Source organism: Salmo salar, chromosome ssa09 (assembly GCF_905237065.1).
Source record: "Salmo salar chromosome ssa09, Ssal_v3.1, whole genome shotgun sequence".
Lineage (NCBI taxonomy): Eukaryota > Metazoa > Chordata > Actinopteri > Salmoniformes > Salmonidae > Salmo > Salmo salar.
Window position 1 is genome coordinate 70,764,071 of NC_059450.1, and position 24,499 is coordinate 70,788,569.

The 24,499-nt window shown below is 43.1% G+C and overlaps 1 protein-coding gene across 8 annotated transcripts in view; it reads left to right on the top strand.

Moving 5' to 3' along the window:
• The window catches only part of LOC106611730 (fibroblast growth factor 13), a 169,686-nt gene extending 146,874 nt beyond the window's left edge, over positions 1-22,812 (top strand). For all 8 annotated transcript variants that reach the window (XM_014212242.2, XM_014212243.2, XM_045723916.1 and 5 more), the window contains 2 exons: positions 16,882-17,080; positions 20,929-22,812. In XM_014212242.2, the coding sequence (XP_014067717.1) occupies positions 16,882-17,080; positions 20,929-21,065 (336 nt within the window). In that variant the 3' untranslated portion in view covers positions 21,066-22,812. The remainder of the gene's footprint in view (positions 1-16,881; positions 17,081-20,928) is intronic.
• The last annotated feature ends 1,687 nt before the right edge of the window (positions 22,813-24,499 follow it).

The window sequence follows — 24,499 nt, forward strand, 5'->3', positions numbered from 1 at the left end:
TGACAGATAGCCCACATGGTCACACCAGGAGGGATGTGTGATGTACAGTGCATTATGGGGCATTGTGTGTAGATTGATGACAAAAAAAAACAATTGAATCCATCTTAGAATAAAGCTGTAACATAACAAATTGTGAAAAAAGTCAAGGGGTCTGAATACTTCCTGAATGCACTGTATGTATGATAATAGTCTAGGCACCGACTATCCTGCATGATGGAAATGAAGACATGCTCACATAACAGCAAGTCAAATACTTAAAGCCCCAAAAGAGCAATCATGGCCAAGTTAAGAAGCTTAGAGTCAAAAAGAAAGGAGGCTTTTGGTGAGCCAGCTGGCTAGAGGTCAGACGACAAGCTTGGAAAAAAGCTAACAACGTGTTCCCTTAAACGTTAAACCTCATATAATCCAATGAAAACTCTCCATAAGTCTCCAGTTTTCAGATATCAACTACAAGTTTAGTATCCGTTCTCCGTAGTCCAGGGCTTCTTGGCCGTAAACAGCCCTTGGCCGGGATTCAATCCGATTGCAGCTTGTTGGCAATGCACCATTTAAATGTGGTCTTCATGAACATTGCCTTTAAAAGCCGCATTGTCAACCAAAAGATCGAAATCGAAATGAATTCCATCCCTTGTCTCAATAAGTCTAATCAGACTGTAGTTATGGGCCATAGTAGAGTAGAAGGAACCTTAAAGCCTGTGTGTAATTACTATACACTAGCCACTTTAAACAATGCCACTTTATATAATGTTTACATACCCTACATTACTCATCTCATATGTATATACTGTAGTCTATACCATCTCCTACATCTTGCCTATGCCGTTCGGCCATCACTCATTTATATATTTTTATGTACATATTCGTATTCATTCCTTTACACTTGTGTGTGTATAAGGTAGTTGTTGTGAAATTGTTCGATTACTTGTTAGATATTACTGCATGGTCGGAACTAGAAGCACAAGCATTTCGCTACACTCGCATTAACATCTGCTAACCATGTGTATGTGACCAATACATTTGATTTGATTTTGATTTGATTATACATTATAATGACCATTATCACAGGGCTGAAACATATCTGCCGGGATCAAGAAAGCGGAGAAAGCCTGAGGGGGAAACAGAGACATAATACAAATAAAACTCCCCCCCCAATTGTTAACAACAGTCCTCTACCCGTGCTCTGTTCCCTCTGAGTGACTTTAATGATATGACCACCGCTGCCTCTAATTAAAAGGTATGCGCTGAGCTGCCGCTTTAATAGAATTGAATAGAATAAAGATGGATCCTGCCTGGACTCTACAGGCTGTGTGTGTGCCTACCCACGCATGCGCGAGTGTGCGTGTAGTGTAGGGTTCCCAGGTTATTATACTAGCAGCCTTCATAGTAGATATAAAAGAGCTCTCAGAAATACTCTATTTACTAGATGCTATATTTAACTCACCTGTGGTGGGGATTCATAACATAAGCTAAAGTGCTTCCCTCAGGTGACTGTCTGTGTCTTCGTGTGTTTGTTTTATGGTTGTTTTACAGTATATACAGTAACAGAGAGAGATACAACCCATATTTATGTTTATTTATTTTCCCTTTTGTACTTTAACTATTTGCATATTGTTACAGCACTGCACTGTATATAGACATAATATGACATTTGAAATGTCTTTATTCTTTTGGAACTTTTGTGAGTGTAATGTTTACTGTTCATTTGTTATTGTTTATTTCACTTTTGTTTATTATCTATTTCACTTGCTATGGCAATGTTAACATATGTTTCCCATGCCAATAAAGCCATTGGAGGGAGGGAGAGAGGGAGAGAGGGAGGGAGGGAGAGAGAGAGAGAGAGAGAGAGAGAGAGAGAGAGAGAGAGAGAGAGGTGAGGGACGGATCTGCCCTCTGCTCCCTCCCAATCATAACATAAACATGAAAATAGTTTAGGTATATTTGCCCTCATTGTTCGATGATTTGTTTGAGGTTGTATTTATATGTGTGTTTTTCTTTGATCCTAACCTGTAGTAATGTTAAATGCAGTAATTACTTACCATGACAACAAAGTATAGCCTACTGTATTTTATAGAATCTTTATTTAGCACAGTGCTGGTGCTCATAGTCTTGAATTCCCCCTACACACTTACACAGCCACCTCCAGAATAAGATTGTGCAACCCTCCGGCAGCAACATAGCATTCAGCTTTGTAAATGGGACGATAGTTGTGGTTCATGGAGGAGGCAAGATTTTCCATTTGAGCTGAATTAGTGAGTGATTGAATTGATTCGTTATTCAGCAGGGTGTCTGATAACCACTTCTCGGTCTGTCTGTGTGGCTGACTGCTCCGTGCTGCTATGGTAAACTGCTGCCTCTTCACAGGAGGGGGGTTTGGCCAATTTCTGGACAGCGTTTCAGGGAGATTCCCAATCAATGGTGGAGACGCAGGTGACAACGTAGGCTAGCCAGGGAGGCAGGGGACTGTTGCTGTGGTGTTCCTTCCTCTGAGTACCATTGTGTAGGTGGTGGTTGTGAGTGTGTTCAAGTGTTGGTTCGTGAACGTGTGTTTGAATACCTTCTGAAGTGCATTCAGAAAGTATTCAGACCCCTTGACTTTATCCACTTTGTTACGTTACAGCCTTATTCTAAAATTGATTAAATTGTTTCCCTCATCAGTCCACACACAATAACCCATAAGGACAAAGAAAAATTTGTTTTTTAGTATTTTTTGCTAATTTCTTAAAAAATAAATAACTGAAATATCACATTTACATAAGTATTCAGACCCTTTACTCAGTACTTTGTTGAAGCCCCTATGCAATTTTTTATTTCTATTAGATATACAGTACCAGTCAAAAGTTTGTACCCACATACTCATTCAAGGGTCTTTCTTTATTTTTATATTTTCTACATTGTAGAAAACTATGAAATAACATATATGGAATCATGTAGTAACCAAAACCAAAAACGACTTCTTCAAAGTAGACACCCCTTTCCTTAATGACAGCTTTGTACACACTTGGCATTCTCTCAACCAGCTTCATGAGGTAGTCACCTGGATTGCATTTCAATTAACAGGTGTGCCTTGTTAAAAGTTAATTTGTGGAATTTCTTTCCTTCTTAATGCATTTGAGACAATCAGTTGTGTTGTGACGAGGTAGGGGTGGTATACAAAAGATAGCCCTATTTGGTAAAAGACCAAGTCCATATTATGGCAAGAACAGCTCAAATAAGCAAAGAGAAACAACAGTCAATAAACGCTTCACAGAGTTCAAGTAACAGACACATCTCAACATCAACTGTTCAGAGGAGACTGCATGAATCAGGCATTTATGGTCGAATTGCTATAAAGAAACCACTACTAAATTACACCAATAGGAAGAAGAGACATGCTTGGGCCAAGAAACACGAGCAAAGGACATTAGACCAGTGGAAATCTGTCCTTTGGTCTGATGAGTTCAAATTTGAGATTTTTGGTTCCAACCGCCATGACTTTGTGAGACGCAGAGTAGGTGAACGGATTATCTCTGCATGTGTGGTTCCCACCGTGAAGCATGGAGGAGGAGGTGTTATGGTGTGGGGGTGCTTTGCTGGTGACACTGTTAGTGATTTATTTAGAACTCAATGCACAGTTAACCATCATGGCTACCACAGCATTCTGCAGTGATACACATCTGGTTTGCGCTTAGTGGGACTATCATTTGTTTTTCAACTGGAAAATGACCCAACACACCTCCAGGCTGTGTAAGGGCTATTTGACCAAGAAGGAGAGTGATGGTGTGCTGCATCAGATGACCTGGCCTCCACAATCACCCGACCTCAACCCAATTGAGATGGTTTGGGAACAGTTGAACCGCAGAGTGAAGGAAAAGCAGCCAACTAGTGCTCAGCGTATGTGGGAACTCCTTGAAGACTGTTGGAAAAGCATTCCAGGTGAAGCTGGTTGAGAGAATGCCAAGAGTGTGCAAAGCTGTCTTCAAGCATAATGGTGGCTACTTTGAAGAATCTAAAATATATTTTTATTTGTTTAACACTTTTTTGGTAACTACATGATTCCATATGTGTTATTTCATAGTTTTGATGTCATCACTATTATTCTACAATGTAGAAAATAGTAAAAATAAAGAAAAACCCTTGAATAAGTAGGTGTGTCCAAATTTTTGACTGGTAATGTATGTGTAATACATGTACATATCATTGCAGACTCATTATGATATTTGACATTTCACCTACTGGGGTTGTGGGTGTTTGTGTGCCCATGTTCTTCTGTCCACGTGAGAGAGAGAATGTGTGAAAGGAAGGAGCGAGAGGAAGAGTGTTCAGTACATGTGTGGGTGACGCAGAATGCACCAGTGAAAATGTATGAATCCAGAGGAGTCACAATGTGTGGGAAGAGAGGGAATCAATTAAACATGAATTTTCCTTTATCCTGTCTACTCTCCTCTCTGCCCCTTTCTAGCTGTTTTTCATCCGGCCTCATATGTAATATTCAGCTCCTCACAGTTTGTCACAGCCGTTTTGACTCACCGTTGCTGAAAAATACAGATAGATGATAAAACAGGCTTTTCATGTTGTCGAAGGGAAACGATCCTCGTACACACCATTGTCACCAAGATGTGGTAAATGGTTTTACAGTGTTTGTCGATGTTCTGTATGGTATGTTTTGTAATCAGGTAGGCTATCGAAAATTAGCCATGTTACTGTGCATTTCCTTAAATTCCTTAATAGTGTTTCTCTGTGACAAATGATGACATCGGAGTGTACATGTTGACGTCAATGTTCTCTTTAAAATGACTAGCTAGTCTTAATAGTGTCTATGATATTTTTTCAAAGGTGCCTTTGAAGTTTGGTCATTTATTTAGCTGTGGGTCACTGGGAGTAGAGTATGTCACTAGGGCTCCAGTCTGAGTCTAGGGGGGGGGACTAGTGGGTATGGAGGCAATAACATATAAAAGGAATGGAAACGTTCTAGTTTGGGTTTCCGAATTATCATATGTTTGAATTTTGCAGATCTTACATAACATACGGAGGTTGTGTAACAGTGTATGAAAATAATTTGGTTACACTGGCAAAAGTTCAGCAGTGTTTGAAAATAATTTGGTTACTCTGACAAAAGGTGAAAGAATGGAGGTGTGAAGTTGTACTGCTTTAATGCTGTTCTTCTTCTTCTTCTGTCCCTGTGGGCATCCGTACCTGTGTGTATGTTAGAGTATGTGTGTGTTTGCATGGTGGAAAAAGGTTATGAGATATGCACCCCTGTTTTTCCACCCAGAAGCACAATACCTTTGTAAAATAGCTGTCCCTATCGCAGGGATCCTCTCGAGAGTCATTAACCAGCCATAGTGTGTGTTTTGTGTCTGTATGAGTGTGTGTTTTGTGCCTGTATGAGTGTGTGTTTTGTGCCTGTATGAGTGTGTGTTTTGTGCCTGTATGAGTGTGTGTTTTGTGCCTGTATGAGTGTGTGTTTTGTGCCTGTATGAGTGTGTGTTTTGTGTCTGTATGAGTGTGTGTTTTGTGCCTGTATGAGTGTGTGTTTTGTGCCTGTATGAGTGTGTGTTTTGTGCCTGTATGAGTGTGTGTTTTGTGTCTGTATGAGTGTGTGTTTTGTGCCTGTATGAGTGTGTGTTTTGTGCCTGTATGAGTGTGTGTTTGTATTTTGTATTTGCAAGAGCTTTTCCACCAGCTTAGAGCCTCCAAATCTATTTTGAACAAATTAACACATTGTAAATGTTATTTTTATCTGGGGATAGAGAGAAAAGTGTTTTTTATTCCACTGCCACTCAGTGACTAAATATTAAAATAGTGAAAAACATTGAAAAGGGAAGGCATTTAGACAGATTTGTTTGGGAGAGAGGATAGTGAGCGGCGGCGGCGCCATTCTCTTTGTGAGTCTCCCAGGCTTTGACACTGCTGTAAAGACACCAGTACACGGCTCAGCCTTGATTCTATTGGTGTCGTTTCAGTTAGTAGGATATGGGCACTGGGCGCAGACACAGGACTGGCAGCATCGATTTGTGCTCGGGCGTGAAGAATGGCGCCAATATTCTTACAGTGAAGATCAGATCCATTATGCCTTTATTTCTCGTTCCACTGCCTCGCCTCGGGGGAACATTATTGGGTTTTAATTACTACTGTGCATTCATTTGATTGCAATTTCAGAGTAAATGGTAATTGATTGTGTTTTGTTTCTTGGCACGGCTACAGCAAGGCATTGAATATGCATTACCCTCTATAAAACTCACAGGGTTGTAGTATTGTGTTGTAGTGCTTGTATTGTTTTATGCCTGTGTGTGTGTGTGTGTGTGTGTGTGTGTGTGTGTGTGTGTGTGTGTGTGTGTGTGTGTGTGTGTGTGTGTGTGTGTGTTGATATTACCGATGGGCTGGGGAAACCTCATGCAGCATGTCACACTCAGTCGCAAGCAAACGTCTCCCCCCTTGCTGAAGCTATTGGGTCGTAAAGTGTTAAGGCGCTATCGCTAACCTGTACTGGGATATCCCTCCACTGCTGTAAATCTGAACCCCCCCACCAGGTTCTAGAGAACTGTCTGTGATGCCTGATGAAGAGGAGTATGTGTGTTTATGTGTGTACAGTATGTACGGCCTAGTGGTTAAGAGCGTCGGGCCCGTAACCAAAAGGTCGCTGGTTCGAATCCCCGAGCCAACTCGGTGAAACATCTTCCGATGTGCCCTTGAGTAAGGCACTTAACCCTAGTTGCTCCTGTAAGTCCCTCTTGGTAAGAGCGTCTGCTAAATGACTAAAATGTCTGTATGTAAGTCTGTATGTAAGCAGGGTTTATGGTGAAAGACACTGCGGGTGCTGTATACTTATCTGTGGAGAGAGGGTTAAAGGGAATCAGTGAGCATAAAAGACACCTCTTAAAGGAATGGGATATGTCCTTTAAAATAGATGGATGTAGGAACAGAGAGAGTGATAGATATGATTAAAGGAGGCTGAGAGAGTGCCTGAAAAAATGATGAGGTTGAGAGATATATGGGGACAGAGGGGAAGATAGGAGAACAGTGAAAAAGAGCAAGGGGGTGAGCTACCCATTTATCTCTCTCTCACACACACATAAACACACCATTACAACAACCAGCTCTTGCATGTGTTCCCGTATACATACTCCCTTACCCATCTCCCTTGTTCACTCTCTGTCTAACACGTTTACACACACACTCACTCAGTCACCGCCGAGGCAGGGGATACCCTATGTGGGAGGGGAGGTACAGTGAGGCAGGGGTGGGGATGTTGACAGGGAGGAGAGGGGTGAGACCGTGGGGTTTCCCTATGTTGTAGTCACAATAAAACCAAATAAGATATGGATCATAAAGCTCCCACCAACATAACTCATTGACTGCAGTGCACAACACGAGCCCCCCATAGCTACGGTGATAGGGGGCGGTGAGGGGGTGAGAGGGGTACACAGTAAGGATGTGTGTGTGTTCTCTCTCTCTCACACCCCCTTTTAATCACAGCTTTGACATGTATCTAAGATTGATTTTCAGCCATGGCAACATGACACACTCCAAAAAAATGACTCTCTTTTATCTTTAATCTCATTGGTCACATTTAGCCTCATTGATTTTCCATGTGATAGGGCTTTAATACTGTAGGCTGTTACGGAATGATATTGTTACTGTCGGCACAGTACACTATAATAATAGCTGCCTATACTAGAAGCATATCTCTCTGCTCTCAGCCCCTTGATGTGTGTGAAGTCTTCCAGCTGTGCAGCATTTCAACAGGGGGACTCATCAGCTCACTGCTGTCCCTCTCTGCATTGTCCTGTGCTCCATGTAAAGCCATGTATTCTAATGAGATAATTTTAAGTCCATGCACCCAAACCACCAGTCATAGATATCCAGGCTTGGGGAGGAGAGGAGAGGAGAGGAGAGGAGAGGAGAGGAGAGGAGAGGAGAGGAGAGGAGAGGAGAGGAGAGGAGAGGAGAGGAGAGGAGAGGAGAGGAGAGGAGAGGAGAGGAGAGGAGAGCAGAGGAGAGGAGAGGAGGGCAGATCATTTCCATGCAGATAGCTTTTTCTCTCCTCTCTCGTTTTTTTCTTTCTCTAAAATAATGTTCCCTCGCTCCAATTTGCCAAGATGTGTTTTGCTCCGTCAAGCTCTGGACAGTCGTGATTAAAATGGTGTTGGCCTTTTTTCACCGCACCGTGGGTTTCACTGAACACCAGCCATTACTATTGACTGAAGGAGAAACTGATGCAGCCGCTGGAGTCATGTGGATCCAGCTGCCTCTGTCAGAGAGACTCCAATAGAATAGGACTAGGGTTTCCCTCCATCTTGGCTCCTCCTTGTGTCAGATTCTTCTGTCTTCCTTAGAATAGAACAGGGATTTCTAGAAATCCCTTCCATCTTGGCTCTAAAAGTGTCTGTGTCTATCTGAATGTCTCTGTCCTCCATAGACCCAATCTAGTTCAATAAGGCGAGGCTGGCAATCCCTTCCATTTGGCTCTCAATGTGTCTGTGTCTATCTGTATGCGCCTGTCATCCATAGCCATTCACTCCACTCCAGGGTGACTGCAGCGAGCCAAATCCACATAAGCTCATTAATGGAGGTAGAACAGGACTCCTGGCTCAAAAGCTGAGCAGCCCATCGTTTTCCCACCAAGCTGTTAGAGCACGGCACAGGAATTAATACTGCCTCGCCTCTCCATGCTCGATACGCTGTTTGCTTGCCATGGTGATCACAGAGAGAGGGAGATGTGGAAGGAAGGGCAGGAGAGCGGGAAGAGAGATTGGGGAAGTGAGTAATGGGGAATGGGGGGACTCGAGAGAAAGGGTTGAAGAGCAACGAGGGAGAGAGGAAAACATACAGAAAAATAGAGAACAAGAGCAGATGTATTGCGCTAACTTACTAGCTTTAAACTAACTGCTCTCTGCCTCCACACGGCAAGACAAATGCCTGGGCTTGGCGGTCAGAGAGAGGCAGGTTGATGCATGGCCAAAGCACAGGGAAATAAAGCGCACAGCATTAGGAGAAAGATCACCATTAATGGCTCTTTAGGCTGTTGACACTTGTTTTCAGGATGTTGTTGTCCCAGGTTTTAAATTTGATGCATTTAAACATTCAACCCAGTTTAGTATTTTGGGAAAATAACAGTCCATTTCAGCATCCTCTTCGTTTGTAGCCTCCCCTGCAGTGTTTTTGTTGATTTTATTAACGCAATTATAATGAATTACCTTTCACCAGATAGAACTCAAACGAGTTTAATCCGATCCCTCTCTCCGAAAGCAGATTTGCATTTCAGTACTAGGGTTTAATTGGTTTTATCTGACCTTCAAACCGAAGCATTAGCCATGGTCGTGCGCTAACGGAACAGTTATATAAGTGGAAAACTCAATCTCTGGTGAATCTTTTTAAACTGTGAAGAGCATTTTCTGGGAGAGTGGTTGAGGACTGTACTCCTTACAGAGGGAAGAAGTCTCAGTTACCCTGCTTCTCAGAAGTGAGAACAGTCAAAGACTTCTTCATCTGTCATTTAGTTCAGACACAGACCAAGACATAGAGAGCCAGTACAGACACCCTGGGGGCTAGCTTGGGCTCAGTCTGTCATCAAAGGCAGAACTGACTGCAGCAGACATGGCCTCTCCCCTAACGGTCCTTGATTTCCTTGGCGTCTTGTTAGAGCAGACTGTCGATGACCAGGTTAACGACAAAAGATATTTAGCAGCCTGCATGCATATACATATACAACTAGGACACTTTAAAAAAGCACCAGCAAGGGGGCCATTTTGACACCAAAGGGTGTTTTTTTAATCCTTCTGAAATTTTAGGACTTTGTCAAGCAACTAGTTACCGACGTACACTGAGTATGCCAAACCATAGGAACACCTTCCTAATATTGCATTGCAAATGACAGTATAGCCCCAAACCTAGGTGACTGAGTTAGCCGTTTGGTTAAGGGGATTGTAAATGTAAATGACAATTGTTTTAGATATATTTTACCTTATGATGGCTGGAGACAAATGTGAAACCGGTAATATGACAGTAAACTGCAGGACATCACCTTTTCTACTGTGAAGTTTAGGAAATGCTGGCCTTATCAATCAATGAAATGTATTTATTAAGCCCTTTTTTACATCGGCCGATGTCACAAAGTGCTATACAGAAACCCAGCCTAAAACCCCAAACAGCAAGCAATGCAGATGTAGAAGCACGGTGGCTAGGAAAAACTCCCTAGAAAGGCAGGAACCTAGAAGGAATCCTAGAGAGGAACCAGGCTCTGAGAGGAGGCCAGTCCTCTTCTGGCTGTGCCGGGTGGAGATTATAACAGAACATGGCCAAGATGTTCAAACGTTCATGGATGACCAGCAGGGTTAAATAATAATAATCACAGTGGTTGTAGAGGGTGCAACAGGTCAACACCTCAGGAGTAAATGTCAGTTGGAGAGAGTCGAAAACAGCAGGTCCGGGACAAGGTAGCACGTCCGGTGAACAGGTCAGGGTTCCATAGCCGCAGGCAGAACAGTTGAAACTGGAGCAGCAGCATGACCAGGTGGACTGGGGACAGCAAGGTGTCATCAGGCCAGGTAGTCCTGAGGCATGGTCCTAGGGCTCAGGTCCTCAGAGAGAAGAGAGAAAGAGAGAGAGAGGGAATTAGAGGGAGCATACTTAAATTCACACAGGACACCGGATAAGACAGGAGAAATGCTCCAGAGGGGTCGGGAGACACTGTGGCCCCGCCCGACCAGGCAGGATATAACCCCACCCACTTTGCCAAAGCCCAGCCCCCACACCACTAGATGGATATCTTCAACCACCAACCTACTACCCTGAGACAAGGCCGCGTATAGCCTACCAAGATCTCACCTACGACACGAACACAACCTGCAGGGATGTAATGAGTTGATTTATGATATCTAGAAAAGTTTAAAATATATGCCCAGTCTTCACTGTATTTTTTTTTTTACAATTTCGGTAGCCACCGTTAGTAATACCTGCATACATTTAGAACTGTCACGTTAGTGTTAGTTTCCTTACATTTCCCATCATTCCATTACATCATTAGTTTAACTTCCTTACCTCAGTCACATTAGTGTGGTTGTTCTTGAGGATCGCTAGCAATAGTGGATCATATTAGGCTAACGTATTACAAATTGTGCAATCAACTGGGGCATGTAGCCTATTTGAATCATTATGGAACACAGACCATATGTACAGTCGCAGTTTAAACCTGGAGCCTGGCGCACGGTTCACGAAGACTGGTCCGTTGTCATCACAGTTCCATGATTAGTGAGGATTATTAGGACAGATTTATAGGAATACTGTTCAACCCCTATTGTAAACTACACTCACCTTCCAATATTTCAAGTTTTTTTTATTATTCATGAGTACTTTGATAACCCTAAATAATATACAAGGTCAGAGTATTTTTAGATCTACCAAATTGGTGCAAAACCTTTTTACGAATATGCGTGTATTAACATGACTTTCTTTAATTGCAGTGGCGGAACTAGACCATTTCAACTGGGGGGGCCAAGCTGGGGCCAGTTGTACTGTTAGAGGGGCCAGTTACATTAGACGTTATTGTTGTCATATCGTTTTCTTCACTGTATTGCAGGCATTAGCAGGCAAAAGACCATGTTCATAATCATTAGTGTTCCGCGTTGCCACTGTCTAATAATGGATGTAAAAAAATAATGATAGCAAAAATGTATGTAAAAATTATTTCATACTCCACATTTAGGGGCCCCTTACGCACCCATTACGCACCTGCAGGTAAGTCTTAACAGTAGTGGTGCGTGGGTAAAATCACTGGGGAAGCCAAGCCAGGGAAAAAAAGCCATATTACAACCTATGTGTTGTGATAATTGCGTTGTTTGCTTTATAACCTGTTAGTTCATATGCCTTGGGACCGTGATATATAGGCCTCAGGCCGAGACAGTAAGAAGACACAGTGGCAGAATAAATTCAACCACACCTTTGTTTCATCACAAAATCGGAGAGCAACTTCTGTTTGGTGAAGTCCACAAAGCATATTACATGTAACAAACAGATTCATGGCCTATAGCATGGTCAAGCAAGTTAATGTTTCCAACATTTTCCGACTTCTAAACAACTATAGAACCACGGAGAGTTACCACAAGTCGCAAAGAAAACAGGAGCTGCCTCCACTATTCCAGCACCATTTCAACATCATCCAAATTTCGCCTCCCTTGATAAATAAAAAGTACAAAATAATAGCAAAGCTAAATTGAGTGAGCTCAACTGTGAATGATCCTGGCGCACCAAAAAAACTGTCAAGGGATGCCCTCCAATCACATAGGGCTATTATTTTATACTTGTTTTTATCAAGGGAGGCCAAATGCTCGCTGGCTTCCGTTGCATTCAATGCTATGGGCGGCAACAATGTCATACTCTTTATGACCAGACAGCATCAGATAGATGGCCTACACATACAGAGACAAAGGGGCGCTGTTTATCTCGCTCAGATGCATTCAGCCTCTTGAGAGTTAAAGGAAAATTATGAAACACAGAGAGACGAAATAAACATTATTTTATATGTGTTATTTTATTAATTTTGTTAATTTTTGGGGGAAGCCTGGCTGAATACCAACTACTGTGAAGTACGTAGGAAAGCGTACATTTCCTAAGTATGAATAGGGTCCTTAGCCCTTCTAGTGTTCTCCTTCAGTGTCATGGTAGCTTAGCGGTGTGCCAGGGTTGAGCTGACAGGAAGTCTCCATGGAGGTGCCATGTCACCGGCGCCGTCTGACAACAGCAGTGTTCCTGTCACCACGGTCTGGGCCAGGGCTGGCTCTGGGAGTGACAGGGACAAGGGAGGATGAGAGATGAGATGAGAATATTTATCTACACTGAAGGTGTTTTCAAACTTGGTCCATTTCAGACAATTTGTGAACTCAGTGTGGTTCCCTTAATTTTTTGGGGTGGAGTGTGAACACTCCAAATGATCTCAGAACCCTCAAAAGAGCCCTGGATCAAACCGAACTGAGACCATTTTGAGAGGTAGTCTCAAAAGGGCAATGTGAACACAAAGCTCTCCAGGTTCGCTTGTCATTATTCCCACACCACACAGTAGACTACTGCAACACCGTTTCCCCTGCCATAACCCCTCACACTGGTGGGAGAAGATGATGTGCAGGTTCGTGGGGAAAAAGTGTGCTGTTTACGGATATTAATTAGAGATTGTCAAGGATGCACAGAAATTCAAAAATACAGTTTTGTACTGACACGATGCTCAGATTATTTGTTTGCAATATGTTGATCTATAGATATGTTGAGCTAAGATAGCTTCATAAGCTGTTTATTGATTGTGGGGTTTGAATAGTGTGAGAAGACAACATATTTGGTGAGAATCACAACATAGGGTACAAAATCAAGGTCCTTGCTATTATGTCCCAACTCTCACATTACACCATTGAAGTTGCCATTTAAAATGGTTAAGGTAAGGGTTAAGTTTAGGTTAGGGTAAGGGTAGGGGTTAAGGTTAGGATTCAGGGTAGGGACGTCCCAAGGATTTCAGAAAACACTAACCACAAATCAATGCTAGCACAACGCTACATCAATGCTGAATGTCTGAAAAAGATCTTGGTTCCTTTCTAAACATAGTAATGTGAATGCAAAGAGGACTCAGACCACAAAATAGGTGAAGTGAACTGGCAAAAGAGTTGAGTCCTCATTCAAAGGCAGTGTGAATACACAGAGAACGGAGTTATTTTCTTTAACTGTAAGTGTAGAGACTCCAGCCCAGAGTGGGAGTGAATGTATGACTACACAAACACGAAAATGTGCATTCAATCTAGTGTTGCACTCCCTTTTGTTTCTTTTTGAGGAATAATGATGTTGAATAGGAACTCTCCAGAGAGTAGTATTATGTTGGGAAAGCCTGATGGCATTATTGATGACTGGGTGACTGATAGTCAGTGGTGTAAAGTACTTTAGTAAAAATACTTTTAAGTACCACTTAAGTCATTTTCTTTTGAGTATCTGTACTTTACTATGTATATTTGACAACTTTTACTTCACTACATTCCTAAAGAAAATAATGTACTTTTACCTGCTAAGCATTCAAAATGTAACGAGTTCTTTTGGGTGTCAGGGAAAAGCTTCATTTTCCCTGACACCCACAAGAACTCGTTACATTTTGAATGCTTAGCAGAACAGGAAAATTGTCTAATTCACGCATTTATCAAGAGAACATCCCTGGTCATCCCTATTGCCTCTGATCTGGCAAACTCACTAAACACAAATGCTTCATTTGTAAATGATGTCCGACTATCGAAGTGTTCCCCTTGGCTATCCGTAAATAAATAAATCAAACAAGAAAATCATGCCCTCTGGGTTGCTTAATATACGGGAATTTGAAATGATTTATACTTTTGATACTTAAGTATATTTAAAACCAAATACTTTAAGACTACTCAAGTAGTATTTTACTGGGTGACTTTCACTTGAGTCATTTTCAATTAAGGTATCTTTCATTTTACTCCACTGGTGATAGTTCGTCATGATCACAACAGATATGTGGTCCAGGACCAGTCATCCATCTTATGACTGACATCCACTGTGGTACAAATGAGCAATTCTAGCTTGTCCCAGTCTGAAAAACATGTCAATTCACTCCTTTCTAAAGCGTTTGCCAAGTTGCCATAGGACTGCCATTATAGTTTAACCCAGTGTAGTAAAATCTTTTTTCCAGGTTTTCCTTTCTCCCTGGTGATTACTTGATTGATCAATGTCATTGATTTATAGAGTCCACATGCCTGTTGTGCGAGGCGGGAGAGAAATTAGAGGCTCTATTCAATCTGTGAAGATTAGATTCCGCGATAGAAAAGCAACGTTTTCTTCCCATTGAGCCGACATATGCAGCATTTACCGTGAACGCAGTCTCCGCTAAAACGGGAACATGGTTTCAATTTCAATCACGCTGCAAAGCTGAACTTCAGTGATGCGGATTAAGTAGAGCCCTAAGGGTAGCCGATCCTACAACACCCAAGATTTGCCGAACATACAGGTAACTGTTTTTTAAAAATCATTTTTTCGTGACTTCCAATTGGTAGTTACAGTCTTGTCCCATCGCGGCAAGTCCCCTTCAGACTTGGGCGAGGCGAAGATCGAGAGCCACGCATCCTCCGAAACATGTAATGACTCCTTAGACCGCTGCTCCACTCAGGAGGCAAAACATACAGGTTCTTAAAGTGACAAAATAAAGTCAATCGGTTGCAAGTTATTTTCTCCTTCACCATTAATCAAAACCTCAACACTTCGGTATTAAGCCTAGCCAAGGAGCACACAGGAGAGACCAACATTTAATATACTAACAAAAACAGGTTCTGGTGCAGGGTCAAGGGAAGCACTACCTAAACATTAATTCAACTTCAAATGAAGAAAAATCTAATGTATTCTCTCAACTTAGTCAGCCAGTCACACACTAACAACCAGCCTCATGGAAACTTCCCCCTCAAACAACAAAGAGATCTTATTTAAAGAAACAGTCAGCCAATGAAATGACAGGATCAATTAATCAATTAGGCAGAAGCGCGCATCATAAGCAATGTCGGCTCATTGTCACACCTGTGACAGTTGTCCCAGGTGTAAATTAGTTCCTGATTAGACAAGAAGAGTGAGAAACCAGCATAACTTCCAACCAAGTCCAACCCCTGGTTTAGTTTAATGGTGTTTCTTCCACTATAGACTGAATGCATAGATGGTTCCCAGGCAGAAAACAGTTGCAAGGTAATTAGGAGACGACAGAGAAAGCAGGAAGAACAGTGCTTTAGTACGGTAGTATAGCAGCGGTTGTCTCAACAGATAATTCCATCTCCCTATATTATAGAAAACTACAATAAAGACGACTTCACAAAATGGTGTGCAATACACACAGGCACGTCTGCTTGTGAGGACGCACACACACACACACACACACACACACACACACACACACACACACACACACACACACACACACACACACACACACACACGTGTATATATATACACACACATGCATGCATATACACACACATGAGAGAGAGAGAGAGAGAGAGAGAGAGAGAGAGAGAGAGAGAGAGAGAGAGAGAGAGAGAGACTAGAGGACAATAGAGTCCCAGCAGCCACCTGTAGATTATGTTCTGTGTTCCTTAGAACAGCCAATTCATTAGTGGATGAGAGACAGGGGAGCCTCTGCCTGGACATTACATAACCTCTGTAAAACACACACACACACACACACACACACACACACACAGACACAGACAGACAGACAGACAGACAGACAGACAGACAGACAGACAGACAGACAGACAGACAGACAGACAGACAGACAGACAGACAGACAGACAGACAGACAGACCATCTGAACCTGTTGATTCCCGCTGCTAGGAGAGGGCAATAGTTTGGTGAAGGATTTACTAATACATAGTAATCATGTCTTCTATTACAAAGCATCTGCAGAGGGAACATCCTCCAACAAATGTCATTATTAATTGTCCCATATACTATTAAAACTGCAGAGTAAAATTATAATTAACGTTTAATCTAATGTTTAATTAACGGTACTTTGTATCAATGGCATAAAGCTATGAATTATTTGCTGCAATGATGAACATAGAAGCTTTTGAAAATACCGTGGTAATTTGTAAGCATTGAGAGCTGCATGTCTTGAATCAGATGCTGTATAAGGATCGTTCAACCCTTTAGTGTGTGTAAGTGTGTGTACTCTCTGAGAAAGGGTGTGCGTTTGAGTCTTGCCTTCACCTCCTGTTCTTAAGTAATGATGCTTCATATCTCAGTGCCTCTCATTTACTAAAAATCAAGAGATGAGAAGGACTCTTAAAACCTCCCTCATCAGTGTCCCACCCCTCTCCTTCAGCCAAGGCTCATCCTGTCTTCTCTCTCTCTCTCCCTCCCTCTCTCTCTCCTCAGGAACACTTCACCCCGGAGTGTAAGTTCAAAGAGTCAGTGTTTGAGAACTACTACGTGACCTACTCCTCCATGATCTACAGACAGCAGCAGTCTGGTAGGGGCTGGTATCTTGGTCTGAATAAAGAGGGGGAGATAATGAAGGGAAACCATGTGAAGAAGAACAAGCCAGCAGGCCACTTCCTTCCCAAGCCTTTGAAAGGTGAGTCTGTCCATCTTTTTAACAATATGGTGCTTGGCTCTATTTTGAAGACAATGGAGAAAAATGGGGAAAGGTTTCTTAGGAAACTTTACTTTAAAAAATAAGTTTGTTTATTATTCTCCCAAGGACGTTACATTGCAATTGAACGTTTATTGGTGATTCACTATGGCCTGGAGCACTGAGCTTTGGCAGCAGTTATTTGTATGAATGGGATACTTTCCCCAAAAAAACACAAGGCCTCTCTTTGATTAAATGTCCCTGTTCCTTTTACCTATTCTCCCTCTCTTCCCCTCCCTCAATGTGGGTAGTATCTCCCTACGGCCTGGAGAAAGGCTGCTCTCAGCTACCCTGCTGCTGAGTGTTCTGCTCGGAGGTGATGGTGTGTAGGCAGGGCTATTGAGCACTTCCCAAAAGCGATTCATACTTCACTGGAGCCAGACAGTGGAAAAGGCAGGGGCAATGTCCATGGCAAAAAGCTGCGGGAATGATAAAGTTCTGCCTGTTTTGAATAGTGACAGCTAGGCTTTTTAACGCTAATGTCATGGCCAACCAGGCCAGGTGCCTCATGGGAGGAGAGGGAAAGAGGGGGTATGATTGGGTGCTGGATAGATGGATCTGTTCATGTTAAAAAGGCCAAACCTCTTTCATCTAGATCAACCCACAGGCTCACCTGTACGAGAAAGCATCAGTACTCCACTTCCACAAGATGAAAGGATGAGCTTTCAGATGAAAATTCCTCCTCAAAGTAAAAGAACCACTAGCGACCCAAATTACTCAACCGACGAGAAATGAGCACCGAGCGGCTAGCAATTTATGTAAAAAAATCTGATCAGACGTTCAGTCGTTCTGTCATTTGGATCTGTCAGTTCCAAGCTCCTTTTATGGTTACAATTTACAGACTAAAGAGAGAGTGTCACAAATACATTTTTATCCCGTTCATGTACGTTCTGAAAATCATGGTTAAAAAAGTCAAATAAGTTGTACTGCCTAAATGAGGGCAGGAGGGCATTGGAGAGTGATGCACTGGGCATTGAATCCCTTTCAACCCCTTTTTCACAAGGGCAGAAAGGCACAGCAAACAGGCAGCTGTAATGACGATGATGCTTTCTCTCCCAGGTTGGCTGGTCTGCTCTTATCCACCGACCAATCGACCAGTAGCTCATTAAAAATCCACATCTCTGCTCACTGAGATCACCGGGTTGCATTTAACAGCCCGACCAGTGGGCCCAAACAGAGCAATAGCCAGAGAATGATCGCAAAGAGAGAGAGAGAGAGAGAGAGATGAAGGGAGAGAGAGAGAGGTATGGAGAGAGAGAGAGAGAGAGAGAGAGAGAGAGAGAGAGAGAGGTATGAAGGGTGAGAGAGAGAGAGATGAAGGGTGAGAGAGAGAGAAAGAGTGAAGGGTGAGAGAGAGAGAGAGAGAGCGAGAGAGAGAGAGAGAGATGAAGGGTGAGAGAGAGAGCAAGAGAGAGATATGAAGGGTGAGAGAGAGAGAGAGGTATGAAGGGTGAGAGAGAGAGAGAGAGAGAGATGAAGGGTGAGAGAGAGATGAAGGGTGAGAGAAAGATGTATGAGGGGTGAGAGTGAGAGAGAGGTATGAGGGGTGAGAGAGAGAGAGGTATGAGGGGTGAGAGAGAGAGAGGTATGAAGGGTGAGAGAGAGAGAGAGAGATAGATAGAGAGAGGTATGAAGGGTGAGGGAGAGAGAGGTATGAAGGGTGAGGGAGAGAGAGGTATGAAGGGTGAGAGAAAGACTATGAGGGGTGAAGGGTGAGGGAGAGAGAGAGAGAGGTATGAAGGGTGTGTGTGTGTGAGAGAGAGAGGTATGAAGGGTGAAAGAGAGAGAGAGGTATGAAGGGTGTGAGAGAGAGAGAGAGAGAGAGAGAGAGAGAGAGAGGTATGAAGGGTGTGTGTGAGAGAGAGAGAGAGAGGTATGAAGGGTGAGAGAGAGAGAGGTATGAAGGGTGAGAGAGAGAGAGATGAAGGGTGAGAGAGAGATGAAGGGTGAGAGAAAGACGTATGAGGGGTGAGAGTGAGAGAGAGGTATGAGGGGTGAGAGAGAGAGAGGTATGAAGGGTGAGAGAGAGAGATAGATAGAGAGAGGTATGAAGGGTGTGTGTGAGAGAGAGAGAGAGAGAGAGGTATGAAGGGTGAGAGAGAGAGAGAGGTATGAAGGGTGAGAGAGAGAGATGAAGGGTGAGAGAGAGATGAAGGGTGAGAGAAAGACGTATGAGGGGTGAGAGTGAGAGAGAGGTATGAGGGGTGAGAGAGAGAGAGGTATGAAGGGTGAGAGAGAGAGATAGATAGAGAGAGGTATGAAGGGTGAGGGAGAGAGAGGTATGAAGGGTGAGGGAGAGAGAGAGAGAGGTATGAAGGGTGAGAGAGAGAGAGAGAGAGAGGTATGAAGAGAGAGGGATGAAGGGTGAGAGAGAGAGAGAGAGAGAGAGAGGTATGAAGGGTGAGGGAGAATGACAATGTGTGGGAATAATAGGAACAGGAGTTGTTGTGCAGGATTGTTTTAAGATCGTTTCATGTCAAGAAACCGCAAATGGCTAAATAATGTAATCATAATAAAGGAAATAGGGGAGCTCGCTTTCATCTCCAGAAAATGTTAAACATTCAATACATTGCTTTCATTCTGAAACTACAAATCAGGCCAAAAAGGCACATTTCTCTCAAAACCCAAATGCCAGATCTAGTTCTTCGATAGGGGATGGAGAGAGAGAATAAAGAGAGAGAGAGAATAAAGAGAGAGAGAGAGAATAAAGAGTGAGAGATAGAGAATAAAGCGGGGGAGAAAGAAAGAAAAAAGCATTTGTTCCAGCAGCCCATAAAGATCCAGAGGCAGCAGCAATACCAGCCGACCAATTAAGGAGCCGTCTCTGCATTTCAACCATCTCCACCAGCCGCTCCTCGCTCCCCCTCTCCTCTTCGCTCTGGTTCCAGTCCACGAGTCTCAGCCCATGGCCTTTAATTTTACCCATCCTTGTGTGTGTGTGTGTGTGTGTTAAGGTGCTAGGTCAAAGAGGGAGAGATACAGTAGAGAGAGAGATCGAGGGATGATTGGAGGAAAGTAAAAGCGTATATGAACTAAGGATGACCGGCCCAGCGATGAGATGGACCCTGACCTCTAGGTCATCCTTCCTGAATAATAGTTCCTTAATGCCGTGGATAATAAGCCCAGCATCGATCCCACACAGCTTCCACTTAAGTCCACTGTTGATTGACTTGTTGCTTTGTGTGTAACCTGCTGTTATCACCAAAAAAGCAAGGCAATGTCTTGTTTCTTCTGAAAGGTTTCCACGATGCAGACAACGCTGCTTTAACTTTTACAAGCTCCTGAATAACTAATGTAAGGCAGTATCTATAAGTACTTTCTGCCCTCTAAAAATAACTTGTCCTGATATTCTTTTGGTGCATATGGCAGGGGTGTACATTCTGTTATGAGCTACAGTGACAGGATCAGAGGGAGTTGAGCAATAGAAGAGAATAGAATATAACTTGGTCCGACCAAAGAGGAAAATGTGAATCTCCAGATGGACAATACAATTATATTCTAGTGTATTCTTTTGTATTCTATTCTACTGCTCAACTCCATCTATACTAGCAGCCATGTGTCTTACCATTCTCCTGTCTGTCTGTCTGTCTGTCTGTCTGTCTGTCTGTCTGTCTGTCTGTCTGTCTGTCTGTCTGTCTGTCTGTCTGTCTGTCTGTCTGTCTGTCTGTCTGTCTGTCTGTCTGTCTGTCTGTCTGTCTGTCTGTCTGTCTGTCTGTCTGTCTGTCTGTCTGTCTGTCTGTCTGTCTGTCTGTCTGTCTGTCTGTCTGTCTGTCTGTCTGTCCGTCCCACAGTGGCCATGTACAGGGAACCCTCCCTCCACGACCTGACAGAGTTCTCGCGCTCCGGCAGCGGCACACCCACCAAGTCCCGAAGCGCCTCGGCCGTGCTCAACGGAGGCAAGACGGTGAGCCAGAATGAATCCACGTAGCTGGGTGGTGGCGTGGCGGGCCGGGGCGGACGTTAGAAGACACCTTACCTCCAGAAGAGTGTGACTTCCAAGCAGACTTCTCTCTCCAAAACCATTGGCGGTTCAGGACAACTTTACGACTACTAAACACTACCACCAATCAATCACCACACTCGATTAGGTTCCATTCAAACAATCTTTCTTTATCTTTCAACAGCCAACCAAATTACACCGTGGACTTTGTTTGCAAAACGCTAGGCTATTTTGAAACGCCATTTGAGAACCCCATTTTCTGTTGGCGACTCTCTGGTGGTAATGACTGTGTACCAGTTAGCTCATCTTTTAAGGTTTCTTACTTCCTGCAGATAACGACTTGTTTTACTTATAGGTCCTGATCATATAGACACCTATCCGGTCAAATCCTACCCGGTCATATCCTACCCGGCAGGCAGGTAGGTGAGGGGCAGGCAGGCGGTCAGGGAAACCGGTGAGGGGCTGCAGTGGGTAGAGAAGTACCCTGTTTCTGTGTGTCATCCATGATGCTTCTGTGAATACGAAGCCGTTCCCCATGAGGGAGTGCTGCAAGCTGCAACCGCAGCCAGATATAACAGTAGCTCTCCTGCACACGCTCAGAAGAGATTTGAGCTCTCTAGCATAAAACTAAAATAAAGGGAAAAGCGTGTGGCACTCTGAGCGACGACACCATAGCTGCAACTTTGCTTGCTAATTTTCCAAATTAGCGGAGAGCTTTTTATTTTTGATTGTTTTCTCCCTCTTGTTCTCTCGCCCTCTTCAGTATTTGTGTTTTTGTAGCCGTCTCCACAGTTAAAGGGGTTCCAGCACACCAAAGACAGAGCTGAAAGACTGTCCCTTTAAGCAGTCAAGCCAAGCCAGTATACAGGCGCAGCTGGAGGTGTCGAGTTATTTTTAAAAGTGTACATTTTTGATGAGAGAAAGAAAAGTGAACAAAGAGAATGAGGAAGAAAGGAAGTAGGAAGGCTTGTCAATGTTCTAAAAAGTGTTTTTTGCTGAAGGGAAAGAGGCTATCTATTGCTGGTGAGCTCTAGGGTTGAGTTGAGGTATGAATCGACTGTTCAGTGTCCTTTTGTTTCTGTTGTGTTACATTGTATTCTGTCTTCAGTCCCCATGGTCTGTTCTCCAGTCCAGTGCTTGTGTCATGCCTTGCCCCCTCCCCTTTTGTTGGCTCTTATTGGCTGATTCAGTTCACCATATAAGGATATGGTGATGACCCCCACCCAGGACTTGTTTCGTGTTTGAGTAACTTATCGTAGTGACAATTTTCTAAATAAATGTAAAAAATACTGTGGAATTTTAGGTGGCTTAAACATTTTATAGGATATGTCATGTTTGTAAAAGTAAAAAAACGTCCCTTTCTTGCACAAAAACACGGTTGTGTTCAAAGACGACCCTTTTGGTGGGCTAAGTACTCTAAGTTTCCCTTCGGCTACATACCTTGTTCATATGGAACATGCTACTGGGAAGCGTGTTTCTTTTTCTTCTTCCGTTTCCTTTGTTTTTTTAGGTGAACCTCTGTTGCATGGGAGACAGCGGGGAACTCTGGACTACAGAGCTATAGTGCATGATGTAGGCTATGTGTATTAACCCCATGTTGGATCATGTGTTCCGAACTACCAGGATAAAACTGAAAAACAACCAGTTCAGCCTGCTACCTTCCAAGTTGTTTATTATTTGTTGTCTGCACAAAATGCACTGAATAAAATCTTTATATTAAGATATACTTTTAAAACGTGTCTTCTCCGTTCTTTTTTCATGCTAACGTACTTCACATACTTCTCTCCATTCTGTTCACAGCAGATCCAATGCATAATTTCCACTAAACATTTCTGTAAAATTGAAGTACATCCCACATTGTACAAGGTATCATACCAGTACATTGAATGGGATACTGTACGAGTGAATAAGAAGATGAAAAATCGGCACAGTTCAAGGTAGATAATGATGCAGACAGGAGTTGTAATGTTGTATGTCTGATATGTAGCTAGGCAGGGCTGGAGTACGATAATCTAACCCTGCTGGCCCTGAGGAGTTAATGAGCTGAGCAGAAGAAAGCCAGGCCATGTCCTCCTCCTATCCTCTTATCCTATTGGCCTCTGGACACAGATGAATCACCCGGAGCCACACACACACACACAACCAGGATTGGGCTTTAATTGCCTGCAGAGTCAAGGCTCCAGTACAGGCTTATAAAGCCCTCGCCTCACCAGCCCACAGCCAGGGCCCATTCTACCTAATTAATCAATATCTCCAATTGACATCTGGAGCTGAGGATGTTTCCTGGAATAGCCCATGTGATAGAGACACTGATCCAAGGTCAGTTTACAATTTTAGACCCCAATGGGTAAAGGTGCACTATGCAGAAATCCATCCGCCATTTCCTGGTAGCTAAAATTATATTAGTTTTCCTAATTTCAGTGTGTGACAAAACAAGCAAGTATAGTGCATAGCTGTGGGGTTAAATGCTGGGGGGTTTTCTTCACAAAAGTAGTGCACTGGGCTTTTATTAGTTCTGTATTAGCAGACCCATATAGCAGTCTGTAGCGCGGCTGTTTGAAGCTGGTGTACAAAACAGAAACTAAAAGAAGCAAAAACTAAACTCAAGAATGGGAAGCAGAGAAATAGCGCACATAGAACAGATTTAACGCTTCTTAGACTTGCTTTCAATGAGGATGACAGATCTAGACTTGACAGATCCATTTTTTATGTGAATTTGGTCAGGTTGCCCAAAAAGTTACATATTGCAGCTTCAAGGTTAGGATATGGAAGGCAATGTCTACTCAGAACTCATAGCACAAGACAGCAGAATCCTGAGCCATCAGTATGTTTTCTCCTCTAAACGAGGAGCCTTACACGCAGGGCACGCACAAGCCTTGATGTAATTAGCCCCGACAGAGGGTCCACTCCCATTGGATGGGGAAATGTCTGGCCTGCCTGGTGGAACACTCCAGTTAGGAAATATGTTTTGCATCCATGCCTGTCTGTGGAACGTAATGCAGCGCTAATGCTAATTGGGAGGCTAAAGCTTACCGTATGCTTCCCAGCTGAAACCGTTTTTATGACGAACATATCTTATGACGAAATGTTATGACGTTTTTGTTCGTTTTGGTCTTCGGCAGGTTTACCGTCGTCAGCGATTGGTCAGCAGTACTACTACTAGTGTTTGTTTTCATTCGAGGAGAGATGACTAGTTTTCATGCACATTTGTCCACTTGAGAAATCGAGACGTTGGGACTATACAGTTTTATCTGCTCAAAGCATAGTTCTGAGATATTTAGCATCAAGGTTTTCCCATCCCAGATCTCAGAACTGTTTTGTAGTGAACTTATTTAGGGGGGGGGGGGGGGGTTCTGAAATGTGGTTCTGAAATGTCATTCTGCGTTCAGCCATAAGATTCTATCTGGAACAGAATGTTACAT